The sequence below is a fragment of the Eleutherodactylus coqui genome, chromosome 8, assembly GCF_035609145.1.
Source record: "Eleutherodactylus coqui strain aEleCoq1 chromosome 8, aEleCoq1.hap1, whole genome shotgun sequence".
NCBI lineage: Eukaryota > Metazoa > Chordata > Amphibia > Anura > Eleutherodactylidae > Eleutherodactylus > Eleutherodactylus coqui.
Genome location: NC_089844.1, coordinates 173,851,971 through 173,875,181, shown reverse-complemented (window position 1 = coordinate 173,875,181; position 23,211 = coordinate 173,851,971). Strand labels below are relative to the sequence as shown.

At 48.9% G+C, this 23,211-nt stretch overlaps 1 protein-coding gene across 2 annotated transcripts; it reads left to right on the top strand.

Moving 5' to 3' along the window:
* Positions 1-15,571: 15,571 nt before the first annotated feature.
* LOC136577681 (microfibril-associated glycoprotein 4-like) lies at positions 15,572-22,864 on the top strand. 2 transcript variants are annotated; one of them, XM_066577596.1, is made up of 6 exons: positions 15,572-15,615; positions 16,950-17,016; positions 21,025-21,185; positions 21,255-21,351; positions 22,069-22,251; positions 22,598-22,864. In XM_066577596.1, exons 1-6 carry the CDS (start codon positions 15,583-15,585, stop codon positions 22,849-22,851), a joined length of 795 nt encoding a protein of 264 aa, XP_066433693.1. In that variant the 5' UTR covers positions 15,572-15,582; the 3' UTR covers positions 22,852-22,864. The 2 variants fall into 2 exon arrangements, with proteins under 2 accessions (XP_066433693.1, XP_066433692.1); XM_066577595.1 differs by lacking the exon at positions 15,572-15,615 and adding an exon at positions 16,120-16,195.
* The last annotated feature ends 347 nt before the right edge of the window (positions 22,865-23,211 follow it).

Sequence of the window (23,211 nt, the reverse complement as noted above, 5' to 3'; positions counted from 1 at the left end):
CATACATTTAAATGCTGTCAGAGCACCCGCCCCAGCAGCTGATTGGGGCGGGGAGCCTGACAGCAGCAGGGCTCATCAAGGAGGTGCTGGGGACACGCCCCCAGCCTTGCTGAACAGACAGTTACCAAGAAAGCATGCTTGGTAGTCAAGGAAGTAGAGAAGCACCTGCTGCCTCCCTAGCAACCCGGCGGCGACCAGTTTTACAGCGGCCCGGGGAGATCACTAGAACCGGGGCTCCCCTACACCGCACTCCTGTAACCCGGGTGGCAGGACCAGTGGTGTGGGCACGGCGGCCCCGAGAGTTGCTGGTTCTGACAGGTGGAGGAAGCATGATTGCCTGGGGCTCTTTTGCTGGATCCAGAGTTGTCAACTTGCACAGAGGGACTGGTACACTGGACAAAATGGGCTACCACAGCAGTTTGACATGCTATGCAAAACCCTCTGGTGTACGGCTAGTTGGTTAGAGGTACATATTACTGCAGGATCATGATCCAAAACCAACTTCTAGGTTATATCAGAACTGTGCTTGTTTAGGATGAAGTGGACAGAAGGGTGAAAGCAAAGCAACCTACAAGTGCAGCACATTTGTGGGAACTTCTGCAACAATGTTGGGAAGATATTCCTGAACAATATCTGAATGTAATTGTAGAAAGATGCCTCACTTGTGTAAAGCCGTTATATCAACCGTGAAGAGTCAAAAATATAGATTTGATTTGGTGAAAAAATATATATTAATAATTTTTCCCCATCTAAACTAGTTTATTTGTTCTGTGCCTTCATTTTAAAGTAGATTTGAGACATTAAACTGTGTAAATATCAATAAAAACTGGAAAAAATTGAGGATTTTGAAAACTTTTGACAGATAGTGTATGTATAGAGATTTAGGAGCGGAAAAAATAAATTATTTGAGAAATTATAGATTTTAGTTACATTTATGTTACTAGAGGATTGTGGTATAATATACTGCTTTGTACAGTATTGTGAAGCAAGAGGGGGGGGTGTCCTTACTGGTAACAAAACACAGATTTTCATGCTGATTCTCATTACTCTGAAATATAAAAAGAGGAACTTAAAACACAATAATATGCCCTACAATAAACCTAACAATTGTGGATTAGTTCTAAAAACTGTCATTTTCTTTAAAGGGGCATCGCTGGGTTCTTGTAAAAACATTTTTACAGGCATCAATCATGATTAGAGATGAGCGAGCACCAAAATGCTCGGGTGCTCGTTGCTCGAGTCGAACTTTCCGCGATGCTCGAGGGTTCGTTTCAAGTAATGAACCCCATTGAAGTCAATGGACGACTCGAGCATTTTTGTATATGACCGATGCTCCGCATAGGTCTTCACTTGTGAAACTCTGGAAAACATCCGAAAGTCATGGAAACACCACAGAAACGGATAGGGAAGGGCAGGGGCAGCATGCATGGCTACATCTGAGGCTCCCAGGTCCCACTATTAAGCCACAAAAGGGGCTAGAGTCTGCCCCGTAACAATTTTTACTTCGGACAAACCCTTATTAGCAAGGCACACCTTAGCTAAGCACCACACTACGTCCAACCAAGCACAATCACTGCCTGCGGGTCACACCGCTGCCTCGTCTCCTTGGTTACATGCTGCCCAACCCCCCCCCCCCCCCCCCCCGCACGACCCTGTGTCCGCAGCGCACACAAAAGTTTCTCTTCGCAGCCTTCAGCTGCCCTCATGCCACACGCTCGCTTCATAGCCACACCACCCTCATGTCTATTTCTAAGTGCATCTGCGATGAGGAGGAACCGGAGGCACACATTGCAGAGGGTTGGCAGGGCCAGGCAGCGACCCTGTTTGAAAGGGGGGGGGGGGGGCGATAGCTCACAATGCTGTTGAGAATCAATGATAAATTGACGTACGATCATCATTCCAATCCCGTGCCTCCTCCGTCGCAAAATTGTCAGGGGCCGCAAACGTGGGCATAAAAGGGACTCAGGTGCCAGCCCAGCACTTCTACATATCTCCACAATGCCGCTATAGTCTGTGTGGGGAGTATGTGAGCGGGCCCTGGGTCAGGCTCGGTCCCAGCAAACACCTTTTGTGGCCCAAGGTGCCGCGAGTGACATAGCAATGGGGAATCCATGTGTCCACACACTACTCATTCTGTTTGGGTGCCAGATACCTCATCGACAATGCAAGGGGAAAGCCATCTGCACTCTGCACTCTACCCAAGTCAGTCAGTGACTTTGTGCCAGACAGGTAAAACACCACTATGGGAAGTCTGTGTGCACCCACAGCATAGGTGGGTCCTGGGCAACGCAAGACCTGAACCATGAAGAAATTAGAGTGCCTAAACATGGCAGACTTTCACTGCGCCGACGACATAGGCCTCTGCACAAACCCTCCGCAATCGCGGGCATAGAGCGGACTCCGATGCTAGTACAGCTGTGAACTGCTCATTAGTGCAGTATCGCTCCTCTTGTTTGGCCCAAACCAGTGCCCCGGATAACTGTGGTAACACGAGAGAAAATACATGTTGCCCAGTGCTGATCCCATGACCCCAAGCTGGAGGAGGTGGCATTACAAGGCCAAGAATCCATGCCCAGGACCCGCTATAGTCTGTGTGGGAAGTATGTGAGCGGGCCCTGGGTCAGGCTCGGTCCCAGCAAACACCTTGTGTGGCCCAAGGTGCCGCGAATGACATAGCAATGGGAAATCCATGTGTCCACACACTACTCATTCTGTTTGGGTGCCAGATACCTCATCGACAACGCAAGGGGAAAGCCATCTGCACTCTGCACCCTACCCAAGTCAGTCAGTGACTTTGTGCCAGACAGGTAAAACACCACTATGGGAAGTCTGTGTGCACACACAGCCTAGGTGGGTCCTAGGCAACCCAAGACATGAACCATGAAGAAATCAAAGTGCTCAAACATGGCAGACTTTCACTGCGCCGAGGACATAGGCCTCTGCACAAACCCTCAGCAATCGCGGGCATAAAGCGGACTCCGATGCTAGTGCAGCTGTGAACATCTCATTTGTGCAATATCGCTGCTCTTGTTTGGCCCAAACCAGTGTCTCAGATAACTGTAGTAACACGAGAGAAAATACATATTGGCCTCGGCCCACAATTCATGCCCTAGTCAGTCAGTGTTTTTTGGCCAGATAGGTAAAACACCGTGATGGGAAGTCTGTGTGCACCCATAGTATAAACAGACCCCTGTAACATTCCAGTAGCAAAGGTATAAGCAGACCCCAGTAACATTTCTGTAGCAGCAGTATAGGCAGACCCCAGTACCATTTCTGTAGTAGAAGTATAGGCAGACCACTGTAACATTTCTGTAGTAACAGTATAGGCAGACCCCAGTAACATTTCTGTAGCAGAAGTATACGCAGACGCCTGTAACATTTCTGTAGCAGCAGAATGGGCAGACCCCTGTAACATTTCTGTAGCAGCAGTATAGGCAGACCCTAGTACCATTTCTGTAGTAGAAGTATAGGCAGACCCCAGTAACATTCCTGTAGTAACTTTATAGGCAGACCCCAGTAACATTTCTGTAGCAGAAGTATACGCAGACCCCAGTACCATTTCTGTAGTTGAAGTATAGACAGACCCCTGTAACATTTCTGTAGCAGCAGTATGGGCAGACCCCTGTAACATTTCTGTAGCAGCAGTAAATGCAGATCCCTGTAACATTTCTGTAGCCGCAGTATAGGCAGACCACAGTACTATTTCTGTAGTAGAAGTATAGGCAGACCCCTGTAACATTTCTGTAGCAAGAGTATAGGCGAACCCCTGAAACATTGGTGTACCATTAGTGTAGGCGAAGTCAGGAAAAATTAGTTAGATAACAGTATAGGCGAGGGCCATAAAAATTAGTTTATCAAGAGTACAAGTGTACCTCTGAAAAATTTATCAACCGAGAGGGCAGGTGAAACCCAGAAATATTGCTTAATTTGCAACGGAGCCTGAAGGCAGCTCAGTGGTTTCTGGTAAAGTATCAAAACTTTTGAAACTTTTGAAAAATTGTAAAAAAATTGTAAGCAGAGCCTTTTGGGCCTTTTGGGCCGCAGAAAAATTGGCAGTTCAGCGTGATGACATGTTGTTTCAGGAGGAGGAGTAGGAGGAGGAGGACTAATATCCGAGAGTGATTGACAAAGGTAATTCCCCCTTTTTTTCCGGTGATAGAGAATGCTTATTTATTCGGTTGCAGCAAAAAGAATCTTTAGGTGCTGCTGCTTTCCGCCGGTGGAGAAGAGAAGTCTGGAGAAATCCAGGCTTTGTTCATCTTTATGAGTGTAAGCATGTCGGCACTGGCAGTTGACAGGCGGGTACGTTTATCTGTGATGATTCCCCCAGCTGCACTAAACACCCTCTCTGACAAGACGCTAGCGGCAGGGCAAGCCAGCACCTCCAGGGCGTACAGCGCAACTTCGTGCCACGTGTCCAGCTTTGACACCTAATAGTTGTATGGAGCAGAGGCATCACGGAGGACGGTGGTACGATCGGCTACATACTCTCTCACCATCTTTTTACAGTGCTCCCTCCGACTTAACCTTGACTGGGGAGTGGTAACACAGTCTTGCTGGGGAGCCATAAAGCTGGCAAAGACCTTGGAGAGTGTTGCCCTGCCTGCGCTGTACATGCTGCCTGATCTCCGCGCCTCCCCTGCTACTTGACCCTCGGAACTGTGCCTTCTGCCGCTAGCGCTGTCAGATGGGAAGTTTAGCATAAGTTTTTCCACCAGGGCCCTGTGGTATTGCATCACTTTCGTACCCCTTTCCTCTTCGGGAATGAGAGTGGAAAGGTTCTCCTTATACCGTGGGTCGAGAAGGGTGTACACCCAGCAATCCGTGTTGGCCAGAATGCGTCTAACACAAGGGTCACGAGAAAGGCAGCCTAACATGAAGTCAGCCATGTGTGCCAGGGTGCCAGTACGCAAGACGTGGCTGTCCTCACTGGGAAGATGACTTTCAGGATCCTCCTCCTCCACAGCCCATACATGCTGAACAGATGACATGCAAGCAATATGGGTACCCTCTGCAGTGTGCCCAGCTGTCTCTTCCCCCTCCTCCTGCTCCTCCTCCTGCTCCTCCCCCTCCTCCTCCTCCTCCTCCAAAACACACTGTGATATAGACATGAGGGTGGTCTGGCTATCAAGCGACATACTGTCATCCCCCATCTCCTGTTCCAACCGCATAGCGTCAGCCTTTATGCTTTGCAGCAAACTTCTCAGCAGGCATAGCAGCGGGATGGTAACGCTAATGATTGCAGCATCGCCGCTCACCATCTGGGTAGACTCCTCAAAGTTTCCGAGAACCTGGCAGATGTCTGCCATCCAGGCCCACTCCTTGGTAAAAAAAATTGGGGAGGCTGACTACCACCACGCTGACCATTTTGAAGTTGGTATTCCACTATTGCTCTATGCTGCTCATAGAGCCTGGCCAACATTTGCAGCGTACTATTCCACCGTGTGGGCACGTCGCACAGCAGTCGGTGCTCTGGCAGATTAAACCGATGTTGCAGGGTCCTCAGGGTGGCAGCGTTTGTGGTGGACTTGCGAAAATATGCGCAGACACGGCGCACCTTGCCGAGCAGGTCAGACAAGTGAGGGTAGTTTTTAAGAAACCGCTGAACCACTAGATTGAAGATGTGCGCCAGGCATGGCACGTGTGTGAGGCTGCCTCGCTGCAGAGCCGCCACCAGGTTACGGCCATTGTCACACACAACCATGCCCGGTTGGAGGCTCAGAGGCGAAATCCAGAGGTCGGTCTGCTCTGTCAGACCCTGCAACAGTTCGGGGTCCGTGTGCCTCTTGTCACCTAAGCTGAGTAGTTTCAGCACGGCCTGCTAACAGTTGCCCATCACTGTGCTGACGCACCGCGCTACACCGACTGCTGGCGACGTGCTGCTAACACTTTCTAATTGAGAGGTAGAGGTTGCGTGGGAGGAGGAGGAGGAGGGGGAGGGTTTAGAGGAGGTGGCATAGACCGCCGCAGATACCAGCACTGAGGTAGGACCCGCTATTCTGGGTGTGGGTAGGATGTGAGTGGTCCCAGGCTCTGACTCGGTCCCAGCCTCCACCAAATTCACCCAATGTGCCGTCAGGGAGATATAGTGGCCCTGCCCACCAGTACTTGTCCACGTGTCCGTGGTTAAGTGGACCTTCCCAGTAACCACATTGGTGAGGGCACGATTTATGTTGCGGGAGATGTGCTGGTGTAGGGCTGGGACGGCACACCAGGAAAAATAGTAGCGACTGGGGACCAAGTAGCGCGGGACCGCCGCCGCCATCATGTTTTTGAAAGCCTCAGTTTCCACAAGGCTGTACAGCAGCATCTCCAGGCTGATTAATTTGGCAATGTGCATGTTTAAAGCTTGTGCAGGTGCGTGGGGCCTATTTGTGATATGAAACCGGGGACCCCAGAAACTTGCCTCTCTCCTAATCCTGCAGCAGCCGGCTGTGATTCACCTGGACCAGGAACTCGGCCTGTGCCCACACCGTCACTTGGACGTCCGCGTCCATGTCCACGTTCTCGACCCTTACCCCTACTCCTCATCATGGCGGATTAAGAATAGAGCAGGGCCAAATAAATTACCCCACTGTACAGCACTGACAACTGGGCCTTAATTCACCGCACACAGAGACTTGTAGATAGCGGAGGCTCTATGCTGTGACTAGGAAATAAAGTAACCCGCTGTCTTGCACTGATACCTAGGGGTAGTTTACTGCTCACAGAGACTTGTAGATAATAGAGGCTGTGTGGAGTGGGAGAAGACTCTAAAGCCAGTGGATAGTGCTGCTAACTGCGGCTATCTCAACCCCACCAAGGAAAGGGTATTGTGAGACGCTCTGCACAGCGGCAGAGCTGAAATACTTTGCAGTGGCCCGGAAATATTACAGTACTGTATAGCGGTGAGACCGCTGTCTAATTCACTGCAGACAGAGAATGGTATAAATAAGTTTGGAATTATTTGCGTCCACTTTCACGCTGAGAGGGGTATTTTAACGCAAACCCCAGCCAGAAAAAAAACAAAAAACAGAAGGCTGCAAATAGGCCTAGCTGCGTAATACTATAATGGAAGCACTACAACTCCCAGGAGCCACCGAGTAAAATGCACACGGTCAGATGTAGCCCAACAAAAGAGCTTTTGGGTTTTTTTTGGACAGAGGATAGAGGCTGTATACTGTGTATATCACTTTCCCTGTAGAAGTGGCTGTGGTGGCCGTACGCTGTGCACCTAATTCACTGCAGGCACAGACCAGTGTAAATAAGTATGGAATTATGTGCGTACATTTTCACGCTGAGAGCGGTATTGTAACGCAAACTCCAGCCAGAAAAAAAAAATTACGAAAGGCTGCAAACAGGCCTAGCTGCGCAGTAGTATAATGGAAGCACTACAACTCCCAGTAGCCACCCAGTAAAATGCAGACGGTCAGAGGTAGCCCTAAGAAGGACCGTTGGGGTTCTTGAAGACAGGATTCTACTCTAACACTTTCCCTATATAAGCAGCAGCACTTTCCCTATACTTTGTATAATAGACAGCAAACTGAGAGCGCTATAGCTGTAATAGCCTGCAGAGCCCGAGATGGAAAAAAAAATTGTGCAAAACTGCTCCCAGCAGCCACAACAGTAATGCACACAGTCAGATGTGGCCCTAAGAAGGACCGTTGGGGTTCTTGAAGACAGGAATCCTACACTACCACTTTCCCTATCTCAACAGCACTTTCCTATACTCCCCCAGTGTGTGTCTGAGGCGAGCCGCGGACAGGACCGCTTTATATACTCAGAGGTCACTTGATCTCGACAGCCACTCACTGCAGTGGGTTGGGATAGGGCTGGAATGTCACAGGAGGAAGTGGTAATGCCTTCCCTGCATGTCTATTGGCTAGAAAATGGCGCTAAACATGCAGGGAAGGAAATGGAATTGACTCGAGCACCGCGTGGTGCTCGTCTCGAGTAATGAGCATCTCGAGCACACTAATGTTTGAACGAGCATCAAGCTCGGACGAGTGTGCTCGCTCATCTCTAATCATGACCTTGTTGTCATTTCTCCAGATTTGCAGATTTTCTTCATTACTGCAAGTGAGACAAATATACAATGTCATCTGGTATCGAAGGGAGATGTCCATGCAGGTCCATGGACAAATGGTGATGGTCAGCTGGTAGTGTAAGGCTTTAAATGTCTTCATCCTACAGATTTGGTCTCTTATCTACTAGCTGGTCTCTTGCATTGTCCATGCAATAATGGATCCTGATTAGAGATGAGCGAACGTACTCGTCCAAGCTTGATACTCGTTCGAGTATTAGCGTGTTCGAGATGCTCGTTACTCGTAACAAGCACCACGCGATGTTCGGGTTACTTTCACTTTCATCTCTGAGACGTTAGCACGCTTTTCTGGCCAATAGAAAGACAGGGAAGGCATTACAACTTCCCCCTGCGACGTTCAAGCCCTATACCACCCCCCTGCAGTGAGTGGCTGGCGAGATCAGGTGTCACCCGAGTATTTAAATCTGCCCCGCCCGCGGCTCGCCACAGATGCATTCTGACATAGATCAGGGAAAGTGCTGCTGATGCTGCTGCTGCTATAGGGAGAGCGTTAGGAGTTATATTAGGCTTGAAGAACCCCAACGGTCCTTCTTAGGGCCACATCTGACCGTGTGCAGTACTGTTGAGGCTGCTTTTAGCAGTGTTGCACAATTATTTTTTTTTGTATATCGGGCGTGCAGACCATAGCGTCCTCAGTCTGCAGTCATTGTACAGAGTATAGGGCCAGTACTGGTGAGGGAGGGAAAGAAATATCCAGGCTATATAGGCAGTGGGCTTTTTCAAACAAATTTGGGAAAAATACTATCTTTGGGCTGCCTGTGATCGTCTTGAGTGTACTGCGTCTCTGCTGGGAGTAGTAGTCCTAATTATTACGCAGCTAAGTGTTACAGCGGGCGTGCACAAAATTCTTTCCTGGCTCTGCGTTGCCCGTTACATCACCGCCATCATCCCTTCCAGAGGGAAACAGTCTGCAGTCCTTGTACATAGTATAGGGCCAGTACTGGTGAGGCAGGGAAAGAGATATACTGTCTATATAGGCAGTGGGCTTTTTCAAACAAATTTGGGAAAAATACTATCTTTGGGCTGCCTGTGATCGTCTTGAGTGTACTGCGTCTCTGCTGGGGGTAGTAGTCCTAATTATTACGCAGCTAAGTGTTACAGCAGGCGTGCGCAAAATTCTTTCCTGGCTCTGCGTTGCCCGTTACATCACCGCCGTCATCTCGTCCAGAGGGAAACAGTATACATATATACGCTGCCTACAGTATCTGTCTGCTGTCTCAGCTCAGCCTTTAAAAAAATAGAAGCAAAATACTTAAGGCCTACTAGTGGCCTTTGGACGCTTGACTGCTTCTGTGCTGTGAATTCCACTAGCTCAGTCATACGCACCTACGTCTCACTACAGGCTTGCGCAAAATTCTTTCCTGGCTCTGCTGTGCGTTCGGTAAACAAAGTCAGCCTCCAACCACAGGCCAATAAGCGGCACATTTAATTACAGCGTTCTGTTTCTGCACTACTGGTAATACACCATGCTGAGGGATAGGGGTAGGCATAGAGGACGTGAACGCGGGCGAGGACGCGGAGGCCCAAGTCAGGGTGTGGGCACAGGCCGAGCTCCTGATCCAGGTGTATCGCAGCCGACTGCTGCGGGATTAGGAGAGAGGCACATTTCTGGCGTCCCCAGATTAATCTCACAATTAATGGGTTCACGCGGTAGACCTTTATTAGAAAATCAGCAGTGTGAGCAGGTCCTGTCGTGGATGGCAGAAAGTGCATCCAGCAATCTATCGACCACCCAGAGTTCTACGCCGTCCACTGCTGCAACTCTGAATCCTCTGGCTACTGCTCCTCCTTCCTCCCAGCCTCCTCACTCCATTACAATGACACATTCTGAGGAGCAGGCAGACTCCCACGAACTGTTCTCGGGCCCCTGTCCAGAATGGGCAGCAATGGTTCCTCTCCCACCGGAGGAGTTTGTCGTGACCGATGCCCAACCTTTGGAAAGTTCCCCAGGTCCGGGGGATGAGGCTGGGGACTTCCGGCAACTGTCTCAAGAGCTTTCAGTGGGTGAGGAGGACGACGACGATGAGACACAGTTGTCTATCACTCAGGTAGTAGTAATTGCAGTAAGTCCGAGGGAGGAGCGCACAGAGGATTCGGAGGAAGAGCAGCAGGAGGATGAGGTGACTGACCCCACCTGGTTTGCTACGCCTACTGAGGACAGGTCTTCAGAGGGGGAGGCAAGTGCAGCAGCAGGGCAGGTTGGAAGAGGCAGTGCGGTGGCCAGCGGTAGAGGCAGGGCCAGACCAAATAATCCACCAACTGTTTCCCAAAGCGCCCCCTTGCGCCATGCCACCCTTCAGAGGCCGAGGTGCTCAAAGGTGTGGCAGTTTTTCACTGAGAGTGCAGACGACCGACGAACTGTGGTGTGCAAGGTTTGTCGCGCCAAGATCAGCCGTTGAGCCACCACCACCAGCCTCACCACCACCAGCATGCGCAGACATATGATGGCCAAGCACCCCACAAGGTGGGACGAAGGCCGTTCAGCGCCTCCGGTTTGCACCACTGCCTCTCCCCCTGTGCCTCAACCTGCCACTGAGATCCAACCCCCCTCTCAGGACACAGGCACTACCGTCTCCTGGCCTGCACCCACACCCTCACCTCCGCTGTCCTCGGCCCCATCCAGCAATGTCTCTCAGCGCACCATCCAGCCGTCGCTAGCGCAAGTGTTTGAGCGCAAGCGCAAGAACGCAGCCACGCACGCTCAAGCGTTAAACGTGCACATAGCCAAATTGATCAGCCTAGAGATGCTGCCGTATAGGCTTGTGGAAACGGAGGCTTTCAAAAACATGATGGCGGCGGCGGCCCCGCGCTACTCGGTTCCCAGTCGCCACTACTTTTCCCGATGTGCCGTCCCAGCCCTGCACGATAACGTCTCCCGCAACATTGTACGCGTGCTCACCAACGCGGTTACTGCCAAGGTCCACTTAACAACGGACACGTGGACAAGCACAGGCGGGCAGGGCCACTATATCTCCCTGACGGCACATTGGGTGAATTTAGTGGAGGCTGGGACCGAGTCAGAGCCTGGGACCGCTCACGTCCTACCCACCCCCAGAATTGCGGGCCCCAGCTCGGTGCGGGTATCTGTGGCGGTGTATGCTTCCTCCACTAAACCACCCTCCTCCTCCTACGCAACCTCTGTCTCGCAATCAAGATGTGTCAGCAGCACGTCGCCAGCAGTCGGTGTCACGCGGCGTGGCAGCACAGCGGTGGGCAAGCGTCAGCAGGCCGTGCTGAAACTACTCAGCTTAGGAGAGAAGAGGCACACGGCCCACGAACTGCTGCAGGGTCTGACAGAGCAGACCGACCGCTGGCTTTCACCGCTTAGCCTCCAACCGGGCATGGTCGTGTGTGACAACGGCCATAACCTGGTGGCGGCTCTGCAGCTCAGCAGCCTCACGCACGTGCCATGCCTGGCCCACGTCTTTAATTTGGTGGTTCAGCGCTTTCTGAAAAGCTACCCACGCTTGTCAGACCTGCTCGGAAAGGTGCGCCGGCTCAGCGCACATTTCCGCAAGTCCAAGACGGACGCTGCCACCCTGCGGACCCTGCAACATCGGTTTAATCTGCCAGTGCACCGACTGCTGTGCGACGTGCCCACACGGTGGAACTCTACGCTCCACATGTTGGCCAGGCTCTATGAGCAGCGTAGAGCTATAGTGGAATACCAACTCCAACATGGGTGGCGTAGTGGGAGTCAGCCTCCTCAATTCTTTACAGAAGAGTGGGCCTGGTTGGCAGACATCTGCCAGGTCCTTGGAAACTTTGAGGAGTCTACCCAGATGGTGAGCGGCGATGCTGTAATCATTAGCGTCACCATTCCTCTGCTATGCCTCTTGAGAAGTTCCCTGCAAAGCATAAAGGCAGACGCTTTGCGCTCGGAAACGGAGGCGGGGGAAGACAGTATGTCGCTGGATAGTCAGAGCACCCTCATGTCTATAGGTCAGCGTGTTGAGGAGGAGAAGGAGGAGGGGGAGGAGGAGGAGGAGGAGGGGGAAGAGACAGCTTGGCCCACTGCTGAGGGTACCCATGCTGCTTGCCTGTCATCCTTTCAGCGTGTATGGCCTGAGGAGGAGGAGGATCCTGAAAGTGTTCTTCCTAGTGAGGACAGCCATGTGTTGCGTACAGGTACCCTGGCACACATGCCTTTCTCGTGACCCTCGCGTTACATGCATTCTGGCCACTATGGATTACTGGGTGTACACACTGCTCGACCCACGGTATAAGGAGAACTTTTCCACTCTCATACCCGTGGAGGAAAGGGGTTCGAGGGTGATGCTAAACAACAGGACCCTGGCGGACAAACTGATGGTAACATTCCCATCCGACAGCGCTAGTGGCAGAAGGCGCAGTTCCGAGGGCCAGGTAGCAGGGGAGGCACAGAGATCAGGCAGCATGTACAGCACAGGCAGGGGAACACTGTCCAAGGCATTTGACAGCTTTATGGCTCCCCAGCAAGACTGTGTCACCGCTCCCCAGTCAAGGCTGAGTCGGCGGGAGCACTGTAAAAGGATGGTGAGGGAGTATGTAGCCGATCGCACGACCGTCCTCCGTGACGCCTCTGCCCCCTACAACTACTGGGTGTCGAAGCTGGACACGTGGCCTGAACTCGCGCTGTATGCCCTGGAGGTGCTTGCTTGTCCTGCGGCTAGCGTCTTGTCAGAGAGGGTGTTTAGTGCGGCTGGGGGAATCATCACGGATAAGCGTACCCGCCTGTCAACCGACAGTGCCGACAGGCTTACAATCATAAAGATGAACAAAGCCTGGATTTCCCCAGAGTTCTCTTCTCCACCAGCGGACAGCAGCGATACCTAAACAATACGTAGGCTGCACCCGCGGATGGAAGCATTGTTCTCTATCACCATAAAAAACGGGGACCTTTTAGCTTCATCAATCTGTGTATTATATTCATCCTCCTCCTCCTGCTCCTCCTCCTGAAACCTCACGTAATAACGCCGAACGGGCAATTTTTCTTAGGCCCACAAGGCTCAGTCATATAATTTTTGTAAACAATTTTTATATGTTTCAATTCTCAATTCAATAAAGCGTTGAAACTTTCACCTGAACCAATTTTTATTTGAACTGGGCTGCCTCCAGGCCTAGTTACAAATTAAGCCACATTAACCAAAGCGATTAATGGGATTCACCCGCCCTCTTGGTTGGGCATGGGCAATTTTTCTGAAGTACATTTGTACTGTTGGTACACCAATTTTTTGGGCCCTCGCCTACAGTGTAATCCTACTAATTTTTAGCCCACCTGCATTAAAGGGGTTGTCCCGCGCCGAAACGTTTTTTGTTTTTTTTCAATAGCCCCCCCGTTCGGCGCGAGACAAACCCGATGCAGGGGTTAAAAAAAAAACGGATAGTACTTACCCGAATCCCCGCGCTCCGGTGACTTCTTACTTACCTTGCGAAGATGGCCGCCGGGATCTTCACCCTCGGTGGACCGCAGGTCTTCTGTGCGGTCCATTTCCGATTCCAGCCTCCTGATTGGCTGAAATCGGCACACGTGATGGGGCGGAGCTACGAGGAGCAGCTCTCCGGCACGAGCGGCCCCATTCAGAAGGGAGAAGACCGGACTGCGCCAGCGCGTCTAATCGGGCGATTAGACGCTGAAAATTAGACGGCACCATGGAGACGAGGACGCTAGCAACGGAACAGGTAAGTGAATAACTTCTGTATGGCTCATAATTAATGCACAATGTACATTACAAAGTGCATTAATATGGCCATACAGAAGTGTATACCCCAACTTTGTTTCGCGGGACAACCCATTTAAAGCTGACGTTACATCAGCTGTGTTGGGCACTGCAATGGGATATATTTATGTACCGCCGGTGGGTTCCAGGGAGCCACCCATGCTGTCGGTCCACACGGAGTTGTAACTCCATGTGTCCACTTCTAAAGAACCCCACTCTGACTGGGGCATGCAGTGTGGGCTGAAGCCCACCTGCATTAAACCTGACGTTACCTCAGCTGTGATGGGCAATGCAATGGGAAATATTTATGTACCGCCGGTGGCTTCCTGGGACCCACCCATGCTGTCGGTCCACACGGAGTTGTAGCTCCCTGTGTCCACTTCTATAGAACCCCGGTCAGACTGGGGCATGCAGTGTGGGCCGAAGCCCACCTGCATTTAATCGGACGTTACCTCAGCTGTGATGGGCAATGCAATGGGATATATTTATGTACCGCCGGTGGCTTCCTGGGACCCACCCATGCTGTCGGTCCACACGGAGTTGTAACTCCATGTGTCAACTTCTAAAGAACCCCAGTCTGACTGGGGCATGCAGTGTGGGCCGAAGCCCACCTGCATTAAACCTGACGTTACCTCAGCTGTGATGGGCACTGCAATGGGATACATTTATGTACAGCCGGTGGGTTCCAGGGAGCCACCCATGCTGTGGGTGCACACGGAATTCCCATTGTGGAGTTGTACCTGCCTGTGACTATTTATAAAAAAAACGCGGTCTGACTGGGGCATGCAGACACCTTGACAGAATGAACAGTGTGTGGCACATGGGTTCCCCATTGCTATGCCCACGTGTGCAGCTCCTGATGGAGGTGGCACAGGATTGGATTTCTCATTGATTCTGTACAGCATTATGGGCTATCGCCCCGCCCCTTTTAAAGAGGGTCGCTGCCTGGCCATGCCAACCCTCTGCTGTGTGTGCCTGCGGTTCCTCCTCATGGCAGACCACTTATAAATAGACATGAGGGTGGTGTGACTATGAGGCCAGCGTGTGGCATGAGGGCAGCTGAAGGCTGCGCAGGGACACTTTGGTGTGCGCTGTGGACACTGGGTCGTGCGGGGGTTTGGGCAGCATGTAACCCAGGAGAAGTGGCAGTGGAGTGTCATGCAGGCAGTGATTGTGCTTAGTTGGAGGTAGTATGGTGCTTAGCTAAGGTATGCCTTCCTAATGAGGGTTTTTCAGAAGTAAAAATTGTTGGGAGGGGGGGGCACTCTTGCCGCTATTGTGGCTTAATAGTGGGACCTGGGAACTTGAGATGCAGCCCAACATGTAGCCCCTCGCCTGCCCTATCCGTTGCTGTGTCGTTCCCATCACTTTCTTGAATTGCCCCGATTTTCACAAATGAAACCCTTAGCGAGCATCGGCGATATACAAAAATGCTCGAGTCGCCCATTGACTTCAATGGGGTTCGTTACTTGAAACGAACCCTCGAGCATCACGAAAAGTTCGTCTCGAGTAACGAGCACCCGAGCATTTTGGTGCTCGCTCATCTCTAATCCTGATGTACATCACTGTCATCTATTCTTTCATTAGCCGGAGAACAAGTTCTTAAAACAGAAACATTTCTAAGAAATTTGTTGCAGCCTCAGTAATTTTTGAGTACAATGGACAAAGAGTTTCTGGTAACCCACATTATGGCTGGTTTTCCCCAAAATATCCAATCCCTCGGTGCTGTTCCTGTAATTGCCTGGTGCCTGGATCTATATATAGTCATTATATAGCAGTGTCTCACCATATTGGTTCTATATGAATCCTGAAGACAGACTTTCTACAATGACGGTAAGAGATCACCACCATTTGGTTCTCTAATCATCTCCAGTAGGTGTTTTCTAAAATATTGTCACTTTCTGTATCAATAATCACAAATCAGTTCAAGTCGATTTCACTTGTTGCCTCCTAGATTATTCACATTCCTCCAGAATGTTCCTTCTTTTTTTTGGTCTTATGGAAGGGTCTTTGGGTTGATTTCTAGAAGAATAGAAGCAGTTCTGATCCAATGTAGTTCAATTTTTATGTTCAACTCACAGTGTCATCCCAATTACCACTGCGTGCAAATTACATTTGAACTACATTGGGCCAGTGTTGCATCTTCTTCATTTCTTCTAATGATTTTTGGATGATTAGGACATTTTTTTGGACAAGTTCTGCAACGGGGTCACAACTGTCGAATGTTTTCTCATAGATCCTGAATTTCAGTGATTGTCTCTGTTCATCTTGTATTTTCATGTCCTTCCACCATAGCCATCTTCTTCAGTGAACTGAGTCTTCTTTGGTACTACATGTCCAGATAAAGCTTCAATCTGGTCACTGAGGAAGGTTAATGGGCCTATACATTTTCAACAATTATTGGAGGATGAAGGTTTGTCCAGCAGTTGTTTCCCCAGCTTCCACATATACTTGAACATTTAGCTCGTCCTAACATTTTTGTGTTTAGGGAGGTTAGCCACAGTCAGACAGCTCTGGTGTCAACTTATCTCCAGGGGAACAAAAGGTTCAGGCGTTGAAATTCAACATCCCTGTTTCTTCACCCCCGCCTCCCTTCCCGACATCACCAGTCCCGCCCCTATACATATAGGAGAGCCATCCAGCCCTGCCCCTATCAACAGGTTTGAACAGCTAAGCACTAAAGTATATCAGGGTGGTATTTAGGGTGATATTTCAGCTATTAACATTCATCACCTATCTCCTGGGTCCCACCAAAGACAGACACTCTTACTGACTCAGTTACAGAATTTTATAGAGCTTATTTGGCCACTACATATAAGAACACTGGTGGGAAACGATAGGGGAGCTGGGTCCTCCATTCTAAAGTTTGGTGGTGGCCCAGGTGGTGAAAGGCCCACGAATTTTACATTTATCACCTATCCCATACAAAATTACTGGAATACCTCTTTGAGATAAGGTTATGATGAATCCATCTATCTGTTTTCTAAAAAAAAAAATTATCTAACAATTTTCCTGTAATGTCTATAAAGAGCCACCAAGATGTTCATAAACTGGACAACCATCATTGGTCATTTTTTCGGCTCATGATTACAATTGAGAATTTTTGATGCCTTCCATAATCCTTGTTGTAGACCTTGACCTCAGTTGGGTCTCTTATTGTCTTTTAGATATTTGTCTTCCTTCTGTTGTGTCATATCCAACAAGTCATCTGCAGCCCAAACAGTAATCTACCAGGTAAGTGCCATAAACCACGTGGGTGAGGGGACCCATACTGTGCGGCTAATGGAGGAGATCAACTGATCAGATCCATTATGGTAGCAGTTTATATTACAACATATCTTAAAGTCTCTTGTAAGGTGAATTTTGCAGTTTCTGCTTAACCCCTTAATGCCTGGTAAATATACAATGCTTGTTCCAGAGCTTTATCCCAGTTGATAGCAGAAATATGGCATGAGATTAAAGATCCTGCAATCAAGCAGGAGCAGGTTGGGTCCTCAGCTGTTAGTCACAGCCAAGGACCTGGAAGAGAAGGTTGAAGTGTTTTTTAATTGATTCAGCCTTCTTTCCAGGCTGCATAGTGCTCAATGAGCGCTATGTAATGAAGAGAGAAAGCAGAACTGTTACTTCTGCTATTTGGCACAACGATCACGTGACCAGCAGGTGCCTCCTGTCACATTAGAGCTGCAGGGTCCTAGTAGACCCCGATCAGCTCTGCCAGTGACTATTGTCACTACAGGGAGATGTTTCTCCCTGTAACTGGAGCTCCTATGGATACCCCAGCTACAGGGGAAAGTGTGAAATAGAAAAAAAAAGAAAAGACCATGTGAATGACCTTCAGAGGTCTTATATGGTGTCATGGGAGATATAAATGTTGAAAAAAATAGTTACAAAGATAAGTGGAAAAAAAACTTACAGAATAAAATTAAAAAAATACATATTAAAAAAAGAAAACGATCCACCACTGACGCCAATCAAAACCATCGCTGTATGCGCCCTGTAATCCAAAACTGTTGAAGTTATACATCAAAACGTCTGAAACAAAATGAGGAATCCATTCCCACACTTTATTTTAGCGTAAATATACTAATTTTAAAAATCTATTTTTTTAGGTTTTCACCCCCAATAAAACTAAAAACGGGAAAAAAAAAAGATAGTGAAGAAAGATATAAAAAAAGCCATGTGTATTATGGAAAAAGCAATGTTGGTAGCTCAAGAAAAAAAATAGGGCAGTAAAACCACCACATGGTAAAATCCCTAAAAAGAGTCTGGTCCTTAAGGGGTTAATATAATTTATATATTTAGTAGTGATATAAAATAGCAATAACATTATAAACGTTAATGACTTTCATTGCTCACCTAATCTCAACGAGTATAATAGCGGCGCACAATAGTACTACACAATGCTCAATGTGCCGCTAAGAAATAACTGCGCCAATTAATATGGCCATATAATGGCGGATCTACAGTACCACCCTATGGTGCCTAAATAAGGTGCACTTATTAGAACATGAAGTTTAGTATCTATGCAGACAGCAGACACCTGGTTGCTGAGTAAATATACATACACTCACTACATATATGTACAAGATTACAGTTACTACACTAACTTGTTAAACACAAGTTTCTGTTGCGGTTCTGCAGGTTGCCGGAGATGATGAGCGGCGCAGAATTTGCTGTGTTTTTTGCTTGCGGAATTTGTATATGTAATTGTGTTTTTCTATGCAGATTTTCTGCTGCGGAATGTGTTCCGTTTTTGGGATATGGTGGTGGTAGCTCCAACTACTCAGATCACAAGAGTAGCCCATCGAGCGCATCTGGTTCAAAAAAGACAGGGAGCAAATTCCCCAGCATTTCTGGATCCAAAAAAAAACAGTCAAAATCTGTACCATTGGTGCGAATTTTGACTCAAAATTAGCCGCGTACCCACAGCTGATGTCATACTATGCGGCACTTCCCCTCACTCCTCTGTAGGCCTTCCGCTGTCAGCGCTCCCCGGCTTCTGCTTCCCATTGGCCTGTAGTGGCCCCACAACTGACCAGGCTGCTGGGAAGTGGAAGCCAGGGAGCACTGACACCAGAAGGCCTACAGAGGAGTGAGGGGGAGCGCCGCATAGTATGACATCAGCTGCGGGTACACGACTGTTTCTTTTGGATGCAGAAATGCTGCGGAAATTTCTGCTGTGGACATTCTGCAGCATTTCTGCCATGTTTAAACATACTGTAAGTCAGTTTGATTTATGCTGCCATGTGCAGAGTGTCACCCACAGTGGTCTCAATAGTAATAGTGACCCCCACACAGTGGCCTCCGTAGTAATAGTGTCCTCCATAGTGGCCCTCGGTAGTAAATGTGACCCCCAGAGTGCACTCAACAGTAATAGTGACCCCCACAGTAGCCCCAGTAGTAATAATGTCCTCCACAGTGACCCTCAGTAATAATAGCGACACCCACAGTGGCTCTCAGTAGTAATAGTGACCCCCCACAGTGACCCTCAGTGGTAACAGTGTCCTCCACAGTTGCCCTAGTAGTAATAGTGATGCCCACAGTGACCCTCAGTAGTTATGTCCTCCACAGTAACCCTCAGTAGTAACAGTGACCCCCACAGTGGCACTCAGTAGTAATGGTGACCCCTACAGTAGCCCCAGTAGTAATAATGTCCTCCACAGTGACCCTCCGTAGTAATAGCGTCACCCACAGTGGCTCTCAGTAGTAATAGTGACCCCCCCACAGTGACCCTCAGTGGTAACAGTGTCCTCCACAGTTGCCCTAGTAGTAATAGTGATGCCCACAGTGACCCTCAGTAGTTATGTCCTCCACAGTAACCCTCAGTAGTAACAGTGACCCCCACAGTGGCACTCAGTAGTAATGGTGACCCTCAGTAGTAATAATGTCCTCCACAGTGACAATCAGTAGTAATAGTGACCTCACAGTGACCCTTAGTAGTTATAGTGTCCCCCACAGTGGTCCTCAGTAGTAATAGTGACCCCCCCACACTGTAGCCCCACTAGTAATAGGGACCCCCAAAGTGGCCCTCAGTAGTAATAGTGATCCCCACTGTAGTCCTGAGTAGTAATAGTGTCCCCCACAGTAACCCTCAGTAGTAATAGTGTCCCCCATAGTGACCGTCAGTAGTAATAGTGACCCCCCCCCCCCCCCCTCAGCAATGAAACTTACCCTCTTCCCGGTCTGCAGAGCGCCATTCCTCCTCTTCTCTGCGCTGCTGCGGGAGGAAGTGTGTGTGCACCTGCAGCAGCGCCTCCTCCTTTCTCCTCTCCTCTTGCCGAACTAAAGAGATGTCAGTGGAGGGGAGGGGGGGAAGATTCCAGATGCACACACTGAGCGTGTGACGTCAATGTGTGCAGGCGCCACAAAGTGATTACCAGCTGGGGAGCTGTGGCACCCCAGCTTGTAATCACTATGCTAACCAGACGTCCCGAAAGCGGAACAAATGGCTGTTCCGCCAGAGTCCCGATGGGAGGCGGGACTGCCCCAGTCGGGAAGTCTGGTCACCTTATGTTAAATGTACAGTAGCAGCAAACTTTAACTTGAGTTGTCAATAACATTTAATGTGTTACGTGTAAGTTAACGTTTGATATGTATAATATGCTCTCTACATACATTCACACAGACACTCACTGTATATTTATGCTCACTATGTACATTCATACTTACATGGACAACCTCAATATATGTATTTACACACAGACAAGGGATGATCACTACCTACATTCATAATATATATGTATGCTCACTACATACATTTCAGTCACCTTTATTTTGCAGCACTTTACATCAGGTTCTGCCCTCATTCAGTCTCACTATATATATCCACCTATAGAGAAACCCCAAACTAACAAGGGGAGAACATACAAACTCCATGCAGATGTTGTCCTTGGTGGGATTTGAACCCAGGACCTGCAAGGCAATAGTGCTAACCCCTGAGCTGCCATGCTTATATGATCACACTTGTGTGTATATTCTCTACATCCATGGATACACTTACTAGATATGTATACTACAGGCATGGCACATTTGGTATATCTATTGACACACATCTGGATGCTTATTAAATACATTGACGCACTCACTATATATGTACGGTGCGCTCACTACTACATTCACATACATTTGCAGACTCCAGTGATCATCTTGACTCCAAGTAATAAGTTTGTGCCCCCTTACTCATACATCATGTAGGGCCCGTATTGTGCTTTATATATAATCATTGACACGCTCTGTCCTCAGCTCCACAGCCCAATCCTGAGGTGGAATGGTTTCCTGTAGACTGCCAGGCTGTCTGGGACAGAAGTCAACCCGCAAGTGGGGTATATATCATCTATCCACATGGAGCGCAGCGCCCCCTACCAGTGTACTGTGACATGACGACAGAAGGGATGGTCTGGACGGTGAGTAGGATGGTGGCATTTTGGGTAAGTTTATATCATTATGGCCTAACTGGCTGTTCTCTCTGATAGGTGTTCCAGAGGCGACTGAACGGCTCCGTGCAATTCCACCAGTCCTGGCAGAATTGTGTGAATGGCTTTGGGAATGCGGATGGAGAGTACTGGCTGGGTAAAGAATTAAGATTTCTCCTCATTGTCCACAGTGGGACCTCTGAACCTAGTCCTAGCTGGTGCAAAGAGTTGTATACCATAGATTGAATGTTTCCCTAGAGACAGGAAGCTGAGATATGGCCTGCTGTATGCAGTGAACCTTGTATCTGTAGAAGTTATGTGAAGGGAAACAGATAGCCACCAATGACTGGTCCAGCAAAGAGAAGGGCTCTGTCAAAAATTCTGGTTTTCATTCTTTAAAGGGCTTGGGTCTAGTTTGTCAGGTTGTGTCTGGATATCCTACCAAGCACCCTTGTGGGGAGGGGGACAGATACTGCTCAGCTTCATTCTATTTTTATTGGGGTACATCTATATAGGGGCATAGATATAGGGATGCAGAGGTAGAAGTCACTACCGGGCCCCAGAGCCTTAAGGGGCTAAAGGCCTCCTTTTTCATCTAAGAAAACACATTGTGAATGGAATATGGATTGTTGGGGTGGGGTGGGGTCATGTTACAAATTCTGCATTGGGACCCCCTACATTTAGCCTCAGCCTAATCTTAAGATTCTAGCAATGCCCCACCTGCTAGTGTTGCATCAATGGGCTTCTTAAGAGACCCTCCAATGCAGGAGGAGAGATGTGGGAAGGCCCCACGTTGAACTTTTTGCATCCAAGCCCATGAGTCTTTAGCTACGCCTCTGCATTTATATATCTTTGTCTCTCCCCTTGGTACCAGGGCTGCAGAACATTTACCGCCTGACAATGTGCAATGAATACGAGCTGAGAGTGGAGCTAGAAGATCTGGAGGGAAGTAGAGCCTCGGCCCAGTACATGAACTTCAGTCTATCCCGTCATGCCCTGAACCCCGACAGTGATGGTTACCGGCTAAATATTGGGTCATTTACCGACGGAGGGGCAGGTAGGGCAGAGATTTCCTGGCGATATGTGAGGGGTGAATTGATTGCAGAACTAGGCCAATGGAGTAATGTACATTTTTTGGTGGAGGAGGATGTGTGTGTGGGGGGGGGGGGGGGGGACTTAAAAGGAACCCCTACCACTTAGTTTTTGGGGAGGTGACCAATTTAAAGGGACACTTCCATCCTTTTTTTCCAAGTATTAAACAAACTATATATTTCTATATGTAATTTTTGTAATGGATAGTGGGTTTTCTGGCTACCAAGTACATCCTCACCATGTTTTACTGATGCATGAAAGTTAAGACATCTGCCATTTCTCCCATTATGTGTCTTTTGTTCGTTGTGCAGGGGACGCCTTGAGGCTCCATGCAGGACACATGTTTTCCACATATGATAATGATCAGGATGGAGATGTTCAAAACTGTGCCGAATATTGGGGGGGAGGGTTCTGGTACCACTCCCAGTCCTGCGCTGGGGCCGGCCTTAATGCTCGCTACAACACAACAAGCCCCCCGAAACCTGCATTCTCTTGGACCACTTGGGTCGACTTTCCACTGACGCTTCGGGGAAGTCAGATGAAGATGAGAAGGATCCCGGTATGATTCACCCACAATGCCTTTCACTGTAAGCTGAACTGTATATGTGCAATAAAACTCATTTGTTGGCAAATAAATGTGTAAGATTCCTCCAACTGGGTCCAAAAAGGAGAAGCCACCCTGGCCCAGTACACCAAGTCAACTAGTTGGTGTTTAAAAGGCACATAACCTTATATTTTCCTTGGCTAATACCACAATTCCCTATTGGTCAGCACACCACTATCTAGGAAGGACCTATAGCTCTACTCATCCTACAGTAAACTAAAGCTACAGTAAAGACTGACACAGGCAAAGCAATGAGAGGAAGCAGAGCATGAAGAGTATAACTCTATACTTGTTAGTTGGATCGCAGCCCCCTAATACCAT